Source organism: Cupressus sempervirens, chromosome 10 (genome assembly GCF_028749045.1).
Source record: "Cupressus sempervirens isolate cs-2001-9-10 chromosome 10, ASM2874904v1, whole genome shotgun sequence".
In the NCBI taxonomy this organism is placed as follows: Eukaryota; Viridiplantae; Streptophyta; class Pinopsida; order Cupressales; family Cupressaceae; genus Cupressus; species Cupressus sempervirens.
Genome location: NC_143127.1, coordinates 106,415,676 through 106,428,820, shown reverse-complemented (window position 1 = coordinate 106,428,820; position 13,145 = coordinate 106,415,676). Strand labels below are relative to the sequence as shown.

The 13,145-nt window shown below is 35.9% G+C and overlaps 1 protein-coding gene across 1 annotated transcript; it reads left to right on the top strand.

Annotated features, from left to right (window-relative positions):
• The first annotated feature begins 8,503 nt into the window (after window positions 1-8,503).
• Window positions 8,504-9,504, top strand: LOC149532823 (uncharacterized). The gene is made up of 2 exons (XM_089806609.1): window positions 8,504-8,937; window positions 9,049-9,504. The coding sequence occupies exons 1-2, from the start codon at window positions 8,827-8,829 to the stop codon at window positions 9,175-9,177; spliced, it is 240 nt and encodes a 79-aa protein (XP_089662735.1). The 5' UTR covers window positions 8,504-8,826; the 3' UTR covers window positions 9,178-9,504.
• The last annotated feature ends 3,641 nt before the right edge of the window (window positions 9,505-13,145 follow it).

Below are 13,145 nucleotides of genomic sequence, written 5' to 3'. Positions count from 1 at the left end.
ATGTTACTTTAATTTCATAAAGTGCGCATGAGATTAAAAGTAATAAGGATTAAAAATAGAAGTCAAGTGGAATATTAAATAAAGTTATTTAATAATTCAACTTAATGTGCATGAAAGATGAATGCAAAATAAAATAAAAGATAATAAAGGTTAATTTGGAGTTAACTGAGTTGTGCAAAGAGTCTTCTCAGGTAAACGCACAATTAGTGCCCCGATTTGAGGAGAAAATTGCTTATCACAACTTTGGGGGTTCATTCTAGGGAGAGACGTATGTGGACGGAAATTTTTGGGGAGACAATTTTTGGAAGCGAATTTCAGAAGGCTGATACCAAGAAAGTTTTCGAGAAGAAGGTTATTGAGAGGAGCGAATTCTCTTACAGTTCCTAGAGATTGCATAATAGCATCAGGTTCAGGTAGGGTCTTGTGTTTTGATCACTGATTGAATTATGCAAATTGATATTCCTGTCTACTCCGTGATTGTAAGAACTTGCCTTCTCGAATGTGTCATTTCTTCGTTCTGAATCTTTTGCTACTCGTTTTCATTTGTAAATCTGAAATTCTCTGTGAGGAATATTTAAACATTACAATATTGGAATTTATCAGATGCTTGTCAATTAACTTCTGTATACATAGGATTTAAATGGGAAGAGTTGAATCTAAAACTGAAATTCTAAATTAAAAGTTCAGATGGTTGACTATATTTTCTATATCAATATAAGGAAGGAAACAATTTTTCAATATATTTATATAATATTAAAAATAAATTATTTTATATATATTTAATAGATTTGAATATCAATAAATTTTATTATAATAATTATAATTTTTTTTCTCTAAATAAAAATACATATATGTAAATTTTAATTAACAAATCTTTTATATACAAGGTCTTATATAAATAAAATAGTTTTTTAAATAAAATAGTTTTTAAAAAAAAATAATAAAAAAATAAAAATAAATAAAAGTATTGGGGAGGGGCGGCTTAACCACCCCCTGCCCCGTTAGTAATACGCAGCAGGCGACTGCTGTACGCAGTCGTACCTGCTAACGCAGGACGACTGCGACAGCAGTCCTGCCCTGCGTATACGGCAGACAAGCGATTGATAATCGTTGTATGCACGTTTTAATAAAACAAGTATGCCATTCGAAATTCGGGTTTCAGTTATAATTTTTAATATTATAAATTATAATTAATTTTAATAATTTTTTTAATTTTATTTAAATTAAATTTATGATATTATTCATTATTAATTTCATTAATATTTTATAATTGTTATATTAATAATAAATGTAATATATATTAAATAAAATATTGATTAATTTAATTAATTATGATTTAAATAATATTTAATTTAGAATAGAAGTTATTATCATTGAGGACTTATGTATTGATCTTAATAAAATCATAATTATTTTATTTAAAACATTAATGGATATTATTTGAAAATTCGATTGAGATTATCTTCATTCAATAATCAATTATTATTATAATAATAATTTAATAAATGATTATTAATACTTTTAAGTCATGACGCAATTTCTATTATTATTAGAACAAGATAGGTTTAATTAAACGGGATAACTGAGGAACTCATAGTAACACTAGCAAACTTAAACTTTATTGTTCTTCTCAAATTTGTATTTTCAAATCAAATCCAAACTGCGAGACTATGATGTTTTCTATGTGCTCTCTGTGTTTTGGGGTTGTTCTAGTATTAACCAGTTTAGGTTGTTACCAGAGGCCCGGGTTTGTGAATGTGAGGTTATGATGATTTGTTCTCGATCTTTTCAAACCAACCAAGGTAATGTGATAGTATGCTCTATGATGGATGTATTTACTATTTGTTATTGCTTTCCAGTTTCCTTGTGTGAAGCTGAGGTGTATGTATTTGAGATACCTAACTTAACCATTTTTGAGTCTCGATCAGTTATATTTGATAACCATTTCTGAGTCTCGATCAGTTATACTTGTATTACCTTCTGGTTGCTTTGACTGAAGTGTTCGTTTAGATCGTGATGATGTCATGTTGTGACATGTTTTGACTTGACCATTTTGGAGTCTTCGATCAGTATTGTAATTTACTATTCGGATACTTTCTGGTTGCTCATTGGAGAACCATTAGATTTTGTGATTTATCATTGATGCCTTCAGTTGCTGATAGAGAACTGTCGTGATCATATGTTTATTATTTGATACTATCTGTTGCTCATGAAGAATTGATGTAATTTTGTGGCTTATCTTTTTATGATGTTTTTCAGTTGCTTGTATAGGACTGAGGTGATTTTATTATGATTCTTTGATTCGTGATTTCATGAGCCTAGGGTAGGTTATCTATGTGTAGAGTCGGGAAGTGGCTTGCAATGGGGATCGGGGCCCTAAGAGGCTGCCTGGAGTAACCCATTGTAAGTTGTTTTAATAAGTGAAAACATTTACACTAAATAAGGGAAAATGAACCTAATAAGATAATTGTATGTTCTCTCCCATGCCTTGAGTGCTAGTACAGACTAGGATGGGGTAGAGAGAACGCTTGGTTACGACCTTGCATTCCATAGTATGCCTCGTCAGTACGAGAGGATACTAATGGCCGCAGGGATCAGTAGGGACCCGAGATTCCTAAGGGATTGCTCGGGTAACTTCTACGTGACTTTTGCGATGACACTTTCCCGCTTGCATATTAGGTTTCCTACGTGTCTTGTGGTACCTCTGAGATTTAGATGTCGATCTTTTTAGGAACCCTTGAGTTAGCATACTTATAGGATTTCCTGGACTTAGAGAGTATTTATGATTATAGGTTTTGTTATCCTATTTGGGACTTGAGACTATCTCCTCAGCGCGGTGGGAGTGGACCATTTAGGTTCCACGCGGTCGGGTGGTAGTGCTTTTACTCTTACCATTGAGATCCGTTCCGTGGTCACCGTGGCTGGAGTTTTCGTGATTGGCATTTACCTTCACTATGTTCTTGGATTATTATGATGGATGGTTAGATTTTATGATAGATGTTTTATCATTATGGATGTATGGATGTATCATGTATGGTGAATAGTTTTGTATATATCTTTACTGTACTTTGTATCATGGATTCATGGAGGTTGATGTATTTCTATTATTACATATGTATATTCTTTTAAGCCTTCATACCCTGTGACTTGTACAGTGGATGATTGAGCATTCCGAATTAGTTTGCCGAGAGGCATTCGGATCAAATGTATATTATGGACATGGGACTTTCTGATTATTCTTTCATATGTATGTGATAGTTGTTAGACTTAGATTTAATTAAATTTAAACGTGACTCAACGTCTTGGGATCTTTAAGAAATGTAACTTACAATGTATGTTGTCAATGATTACATGTTATTGCTTCCGCTACTATGTGTTTGATGTGTATGTTATACATTCTTACTTTTAAAAAAAAAAAAAAAAAAATGTTTAGCAAACTTAGTAAAACTTTAGGTTAATTCTTTTGGATCCCTTGGTGGGGCGTTACACTCATTTACACAATAAAGTGATAAATAGTTGTTCTATTTGAATTAAAAAAATGTTAACCTATTTAATATTTAATCATATTTATTCCAATCTTCTTAATGCACCACAAATACATTATATTCATAGAACCTCTCAAAATTTGTTGAATAACAAAATGTAAAGGAAAACATAACCCCTTTTATGTAAATGGGCCTTGATAAAGGATAATATTGATCACCCATACCTAGTTTCAATAGAGGAGAATAAAGTTATACTAAACTATAAGATTTTAGATGCTTGAGTTTCTTTTAGGGTCAATGCAAAATGCTTCTCTTAAATCATAGACCTTCTAGCCACAATGAACAATGTAAAAAAGGGTAGACTTACAAACATGATAGCCTCTCTATAGCCAAAGATTATCTCATGTCAAACTATCCTTTATCTTGGCAATTATCTTATAAGACACATTCAGGAGTGTGATGGGCCTCCAGTTGCATATGTCCTCGGGATCACCAGCTTTAAGTCCCAATTTCCTTCAGTCTGTGGAGATGCTCTTTGGTGACACTAATGCTTGCATCACCATCAATAACTCGCAATCTGAGGCTTTTGGACTTTTTCGCTCCATCAGGCAAGGTTGTCCGCTAGGTCCAGCGCTTTATGTCCTTGTTGCTGAAGGTTTTGGTTATTTACTTGTTCACTCTGTGTCTTCAAGACTGGTCCGTGGCATTTCCTTGCCTGATTCTTCCTCTTAGTTAGTCAATGGTCATTTTGCTGATGATTCTTTTCTTACTCTTCTTGAAGATGAAGAAAACATAAAAAATGCTTTAAATTGTCTGGACACTTTTTGTCAAGCCTCTGGCTCTGCCATTCAATGGCATAAAACGCTCTGTTACCGCCTGTCTTTCTTGCCAGCTCCACCTTGGCTCAGCCAGTTTCAATGGAAATGGGTTACTCATGGAGAAATCTTCCGCTTTCTTGGCATTCCCTTTGCTTTCCAGGCTTCCCCTGTGGAACTTTGGAATGTTGTGCTTGCAAAGATTAGCAAAAAGCTTGATTATTGGATCACTAAGCCGCTTTCTCTTGCTGGTAAATTCCAGATTTGTTCTAAGATTCTGGCTGCCACCCATGTGTACTATTCTTCCTGTTGGGCTCCCTCCAAAGCTTTCAATCTCAAACTAGAATGTTTGCTCAGAGATTTTCTTTGGGCCTCTGGTTCTGACCATCATGGTTTTCACAAAGTTGCTTGGGATTTTTGTTGTCTCCTAAGGGAATCTAGGGGTCTTGGCTTGCTTTCCACTCGGAAGCAGGGCCTTGCCCTCTGTGCTAAATGGATTATCAGAGCTATTTCTGGAGATGAAGCCTGGAAGATACTGGTAAGGCATTGCATTTCTTTCAGCTTCCCTGTTAACAGACCGGCGTGGAAGGGGATTGGTTTTCAGACCCTTCTCACTATGTGTGAACCAGTCGTCATACAAGGCTCTTTTGTTATAAAGAGCATCTGGAAAGCCTAGGAAGCTGTTAAACCTTGGCTTCGTTGGGCTGGTGATGAGTTTCGCAATGGGCTATCCTTAAATCAACAAAACATTTGGTGGTCTCCCCTGTTTGTCATCTAGGGTACTCCTCTTGCCAAGACTCAAGGTGTCAGTGCTCTGCGTTTTTTTAAACGTGGCATCCGCAATACCAAGGATTTTTTTTCAAGAGTCACCATGAATTTCAGGTCATGGGAGGATATGCAAGTTCAGTACCGCCTTGTCAGTTCTGATCGCTAGACTTATGACCTTTTGTTGTCTTCCATCCCTGTGCACTTAGTTCATAAAGTGGGGATTCAGTTTGTTCGTCCTTGGTGGCATGATTGGAAGTGGTATCCTGCCACTCCATTTACCAATTATAAGCCCACTATGGGGTACAGATGGCTTTCGCCCCACCTTCCAATGGTGGACACGCTTAATCAACGGTGGCATTTGCAATCTTCACTTTCTCAATGGAGAAAACGTTTCGACACCATTTGGAGTGCCATTACAGAACCTAAGATTGCCCACTTTGCTTGGTGCCTTGCCTTCCAAGGTCTTCCCCTGGGGCTTCGGCTCAAGCACATTGGGGTTCCTGATCCCAGATGCCCCTTCTGTGGTCAACCTGAGTCCTTTTTGCATATTTTCTGATTTTGCAAGCGTGCTCAGAATTATTGGCACTGGATTCATGATTTTTTCAAGCCTTTCAGGCCCGAACCTTTTTCCTGGCACATGATCCTACTGGGTGATTCCCCCAGAATTCCTTGGAAGTTCTCCCAGATTTGGCATACCTTCAGGATGGAAATTTTGTTTTCTCTGTGGAAAGATAGGAATGCAGTTTTATTCACTCATAGTTTTTTGGATGTTAACATTGCAATGTACACTAAGGCATGCATTTGTAACAATGTCATTATGCAGATACAGGTGCAAGCTAATAAAGTTGCCCTGGAAGTTGCGCACTTACAGGAATTGTTAAATCATTGGGGCAATGCTCCATGCACCATTGCTAGAGTGCCTCCGGATGCCTTGGCCGATGCCTCTTCGTCTTGCGGTCGCCGTTCCCGATGCCAGTCCTCTGGCCGCCATTCACACACGTCGCGCTCCCAGGGTCCCCGCCACCGCTCTCCCAATGGTGGACATGGCGGTTGGAGGCGCCGCTCTGCTTCCCCATTGCGTGGTGGTTTTGGCTAGTCCTCGGCTCCTCCCCCTGGGCGGGCTTCTGGCCGGTCCCCGACTCCTCCCCCTGGGCGGGCGCACTCTGGCAAGTTTCCTCGGCTGGCCTTGGCAATTTCTCCTCCGCGGCCAGACAAGAAGGATGCGGAGACTACGACTACCTCAGATCCTGCTAATGCTGCTGACGGCTGGACTGTTCCCAGTCCGCCCCACAATCCCACTGGTGCGTGGTGATTTCCTGATAAAGACGATCCTCCCTCTACTGGTACTGCCTTGGCAGCCTGAGGTTGTTAAATATTTTTTTTTGATGAATAGTGAATAATTTCTGGCTGAGGCCATGTTGTTAATTCCGGCTTCGGTTGTGTGAACTCATTCGCGGGGTGATCTTGTATCCCCCGGCCCCTTTTTTGTGAATTGTAAACTTAGTAAATTTTATTAATTGAAAAGGACTATTCATCAAAAAAAAAAAAAAAAAAACTATCCTTTATCCAACATAGACACCAAGGTATTTTAATTCATAAAGACATCATTTCCTAAGCATTCACTATTTGATAATAGAATCTCATTTATACTAGCACTTACTATTTGATCTTTAAGCTACGTACTACCTATCTTGTCATTTGCATTTAAACAAAATAGAAGTACTTGTAGTAGTTTTCCAAAACAAAAAAAATTGTTTGAATTGTTTATGGATTCAATTATATATATGTATTTGCATCAATGTTTTGGATCCCACTTCATGATTTATCACTAGAATGAAAGTGAGCATAGAGAGTAACAATAAGAGAAATGTTGATGCAAAAACATATATACAGTACAATCTTGAAACATTGAATTTATTATTCATGGACCGTGGAAGTTAATGAGTAAAATTTTCTCATTAACAAATTATTAACTTTGGTTGATTGTACTTATCTAATTGCATTTTAAGCAAGTCATCTCCCATTAACTGTTGTGTTTATTTTGAAGTGATAATTTAGTATGCATGCATAAAGAAAAATCACATGACAATATGTGAATCAGGGCTTATTCATCTGCCTTTTATTTTATTTACAAATCTTTTTTCATAGACATTTATGAATTGTTATACATTCTTGCTCTTCACTTTCTTATGGCATAATGTGTGACCATTTAGTCATTTCCCACTAGATCTGATTGGTATTATATCTGAGACAATTCTATCAATGTGGATTATTCTCATAGTCATGCACTTAAGGGTTTCCAATTTAAAATTTAAATTCAAATGATTGAGGTTAAGTATCTATCTAGCTTAAATGAACTACACACATTTTTGCATGATTTGATGTTATGTGTTTGAATTGAAAAAAATTGAATATCTTAGAATCCTTTGAATCATAAAATATCTTAGAATCCTTATAAAGCATATAATAGATAAATAATTTTAGAGAGCAATCAATAGTGCCACTCTTTTATTTGATCTAACAAAAGACGATGGTTGATCAAGATGCAATGCTCCATGTACTCATCATATAACCACCTTACTAAGGTACTTATGAATATAACTTATTCCCAAGTTTTTGGAAAGTTAGAATTAAAAACTACATTTCAAACATTGTTGTAAGATATAATCTTATAGGCTATTAGAATGTAATGAATTTTCAATTTTCACAAAAAGTAGAATAAAAAACTATATTTTAAACAAAGTTGTAAGAGAGAACCTCATTGTCAAGATGCATCAAAAACATAAATAGACAAATGTGATAAAAAATCATTTCTTGACCTAAAAACTCGTAATTCAATAGAATAAAGATCTAAAATATAATATCAACAATCACATTAAAGAAATGCTATTTGTAAGTCTAACAATAAATTAGATTTCATCACTTAAAAAATAAAAATATACTTTGAATCGTCATTCAATTGAGATTCATTTAAATATAAATTCAATTTTCTAACTTACCTATTTTAATTATCAAAAACCTAATTATCATATAAACATATTTACTAAAAATAATTTACACTTATTTATATTTCATTGATTTTTTTTCCTCATCACGAAGATCTAGATTTTCTTAAAATAATAAAAACAAAAACAAAAAACAAAAAAACATCGATTTTGTACTTTTACAAATACATGCATCATACGCTGGAATGTTTGTCTACTAGGTAATGCAAAATTTTCAAAACATCGATAATAACTTCAATTGACATGGAAAGTTCAAAAATAATTGTCTATTAATTCAAAAGTTTCAAAACATCGAAAATATTTATTTTCAATTGACATGGAAAGTTCAAAAATAATATATATATATATATATATATATATATATATATATATATATATATATATATATATATAAATTACTTTTAAAGGGAAGAAAAGACATTTTGTTGGCGAGTTGCTTCGTCGCAGGGGAAGTGAAGTCAATAAAAGCTCAAAATCTGATTCCACGCGATCCAAAGCCGCGTAATAATTATATTCTAATTTATTTTGCCACGCGATTCGAAACCGTGACCTCGTGTGCGGGTAAATTCACGAGTCTTTTCCTGGAAACCTCACGGTGAGGTCTTCTCTCGGAGAATTGGATCTGCAGGGAACGAGGACGGGCTCTTTTAAAGCCCACCCGTTTATCTTCCAAATCCAAAGAGAATTGGCTCTAACAGAAATTATTCATAGCTGGTTTTCTTCTATTGTGATTGCGTTTTTTCACCATTCAAAATGAAGGGAACAGATGTTTTAATGGCCGCGGTTGCAGCAGTCGCGTCTACTGCCTTGGATTTTCCGGTCCAAACACGCAGCATTCAGATCAGCGCTTTGTCCTCGTCCAGGGTGAGTTGTTGTTGTGAGTTTTTAATGGAAGTTTTTTTAACAATCAATTTTGTGTGGATTTTAATTTAGTTTTGTGGGTAGATGAATTTATGTTAGATCTGTGATTTGCAGGGGAAAGCCGACAATTTGGAGAGACACCCATGTGAGGAATTGCAGTGCAGACCGTGTAAAGAAGATAAGTTCGCGCCGAAATTTGACGGGCTTCGCTTTATTGAAACTCTTGTAACAGCTCACAGATAGGGTTTCTTTGGGATCTCCTTATTTTTTTTCGGTTTCATGGGTACTTTTCTTGTGGGATTTGATTCGGTTTTGGCAGCGCCTCTGGATGAGAAAGTTAGGGAACTAATTTGTATCTCTGATTTGACATTTGTGGGAGGAATATTGACACAATTCTTAATTATTTCGTCCGCTGAGTTTATTCAAGGAAAGCGGATGGAGGGTTTGTAATTGGGGATCAAATTTTTTTAGTACAATATTTGTACTGCTAGAGATTGGGCAAGGCAACGGCTGTAGCTGTAATGCTATTTTGACGATTTATCAGAGAGAAAGATATTGTTTTATGAGACATTTTTGTGTTGGGTGTTGTCTTAATGCATAGTGATATTGTTTTTGGGTTAAATCTTCCATTAGCGAATGAATTATTCTATTTTTCTATGGCTGTTTTGATTGACCTTTTTGAGGAAGTATATGCACAAGGTTGTGTATAAACTACACAACTAGCTCTAGCTGTACAACGAGTCAAACCGAGCGACCATTCCAACATTATGGCTGAATCTTATTGTAGTGGGCTTGGGATTTTTGTCAGAAGGGTTATTTTTCTGGATCTTTTTCGTGTCTTAAACGTGAATTGGTCTATTTTTCCCCATATGTTTCTGTGGATCAACTATATGCATTTTGTGGTTGAATTTAATTGGCTGTAAAAAAATATTTCTTTATGATGTTCTTCGTTAAATTATTGTGAAGTTATCCAGGTGCTTTTATTGGGATACTGAATTCAAAGGTGAGGGTGTAAGAATGCTTGGTAACAAAATTCAAATATATTTTTGTTCACCTATTAGGATACACTTAGCTGAATGATATATTCAGTTTTATTCTCTGGTAGTCAACGCCCTGGTAATCTGAATGATTTAGTCATTTACCTTAAATCTTATTATGTGTGTGCAATTGTTGTTAAACGCTTGGTAATCTGATTGATTTAGAATTACCAGTAATCTTCTAAGTGTAGAACCCAAGTCATTTCACATCCGCATGTAATTTGTAAAAGGCCGTCTTCTGTACTCTGAAGAATAAAGTGTTAGTTTTTTCAATTTTATCATGTTAGTTTTTTCAATTTTCAATTTCGGGATACAAAGTTGCTGTGGATTATGTTCTGGTTAAAAAACTCAGATAAATTTGTCATGTTTGCCTCAAATGCATTTGTTTCTAGAGATCCGCAAACCGAGGGTTTGTATATCAAACTCGCTGTTTTTCAATCTTGGATGCATGAAAGCAGCATTTCCTTAAATAACATTGACAAGGTGATATAAAAAATAGAAAATCAAATTACATCAGAGAATTTGAAAACAAATTGGAGAATTGTCGTTTGTGGGCAAGATTACAAGAGTTATGATCTATGGTAAGTCTGCACTAACCAGCATAGAAAATATGTACTTCCGCGTTAGAAGAGTTAATGTGAAAAACTGAAGTTCCCTCTACAAAAAGATGAACAAACTTCATTTTCTGGTGGATTCCAATTACTGAGAATGAATTGCAAGCATACAACAAAAGGAATCAGAATTTCACTTAATTATTCCAACCTGCTAATGCTGTCTCATAATTGCTTCCATTATTATTCTTCGCATGCCAGTTTCTTGTTTTTTTAAAATTTTATGGGCTTAGATCTTTTTTGGACCCTTAAATCGAGTTCAGTTATGTGACTACCAGCATTTTACTTTTTCCAGGTTCTAGGCTCCAGCCTTATGATGCTTGCCTGATTGTCGCTTGGATTTTTGTTCACTGAAGCCCAAGGTTCTTTTGCTTTGTGATTTTGTCGCCCTTGATTTTAATTTTTATTTGGATTCTTGAACAATGCAGCCCAGATATTTTTGGTATTGTGATTTTGGCGCGTTTCATTATGTCTGGAAATTTCGTCCCTGCTAGAGATATTTTATTGGAGCATCAAGTAATGTTATAAACTAGTAAATTTAAGTATATCGAATTATAAGATTGCCTATTATTTTGGGTTCTGAAGATAGGTAGGAATTGGTACAGATTTTTGAGTCTCAATGTGACCTTTGATTAAAAGTGATGTCTTTGTAAGGAAGCAAAGGTATGTGGAAATGCTTCCTATTCTAATCTTGAGAGGAGGACTGTGCAAATTTCAACTGAAGTAGTACAAAGATCTCATTAAAGGTATAAAAGCACAATCAAAATAACAATGAACACATAACACAGTGATTACCATGTGGAAACCCATACAAGGGGAAAACCCCACCCTTCAAAATTTGCATAATTTATTATCAAATCAATAAAATTACTATTAGAATCTAAAAAGATTGATAATCCAAAAAATTAGTGCAAAGAGTAGATATCTAAACTATGAATGCAAATGATACAAAATCAAAATAACAACATAGAGTTAATCTCCAAGAGAGTAATGCAAATGCTAAAAGCAAAATAACATTAAGAGGATGCAAAAGAGATCAATTCCAAATACAATCCAGGGAGCATGCTTATATAGACAAGGAAGAGGGAGGAGGTGGCAACACTGACCAATGAAGAGCAACCATCTATCGGATTAAAGATTACAAAGTATCTTCTTAAGATAGCCAATGGATGCTCACATGTAAGAAGGTGACACCTCACAATCACTTACTAAATAAGAGATGCTTTATTAACCTAAGCAAGATTATTAAAAGTGTAGGAAAAATCTAACAATATAGGGAAAAATAAATAACACATTAGGAAATAAAAAATTTACACTAACACTTGAGCGAAACTTAGGTGGATGGAGAAATGGGTCTCGGCAAGTCAGGCTTGATGAGGTACCCATGTACATAAAAGTCCCCAAATAGAGAGAAAAGAGACTCCCCAAAAAGTCAGGACTTTGAGTGAGAGGAAGAGCCCCCCCCAAAAGATGAAGCATCCCGCACCCCAAGCAAAGCTCACAAATGAAGGAACTTGCTCGACAGTCAAACAATAGCGAAAATCGATGACATGACCATGGATGAGCTCCCAAATGTAGTGCATGTGGATCTCTATGTGTTTGGTCCGTTGATTATGGATTGGATTTTGTGAGATTTGAATGGCACTCTAGTTGTTGTAAAATATGACTGATGGTTGTCTGATTTGGATGCCAAACTCAATGAGAAGATGTTGAAGCCAAATGGCCTCAATGGCGGCATTCACAGCCCCTCAATACTCAGTGTTAGTAGAAGATAGAACAATAGCAGAGTGTTTTTTACTCAACCAACAAATAGGACTTGAACCAACTGAGAAGTTGTAACCTGAAGTAGACTTGTGATCTTGAGAATCACCTGCCCAATCTGAATCTATGTAGCCCACTAAATCAAGCTCACACCCTGCTACATAGTGAATCCCATAACTATGAGAACCCTGAATGTAGTGAAGGATCCGCTTGGCTGCTTTCCAGTGCAACTCATGAGGCTCCTGCATGAATCGAGAGACCATGCCTACAAATATGAGATGTCGGATCTCGTATGAGTTAGATAAATGAGACTCCCAACAAGTTGGTGATACAAGGTGCCATCAACAAGTGGAGAAGAACACTGAGCCTCAAGTTTGACTCTAGAAAGGAAGGGAGTCGAAGCAAGCTTACAGTCAACTATATGAAACTTCAAGAGTAAATCTAGAGCATACTTGGACTGTGTGATTGTGATCTTGGAAGGAGACTAAAAGATCTCAATCCTGAGAAAGTAATGCAACAAGCCTAAGTCAGTCATTAAAAAACTATCCTAAAGGGCAAATTTGACATCCTTAATGGTGGGTGAAGATTTTCCTGTAATTAGCAAGTCATCAACATACAAAACCAAAAATAGGAGTGAATCACCCTATTGCAGAATGTAGACATTAGGATCAAAATGGCACCGAGTGAACCCAACTACGAGAAGGAAGGAGCCATCTTGGCATACCAGGCCCGAGGAGCCTGTTTGAGGCCATAAAGAGACTTTCGTAGATGGCACACGAGTGAAGAATCTTGAAGGAACCCC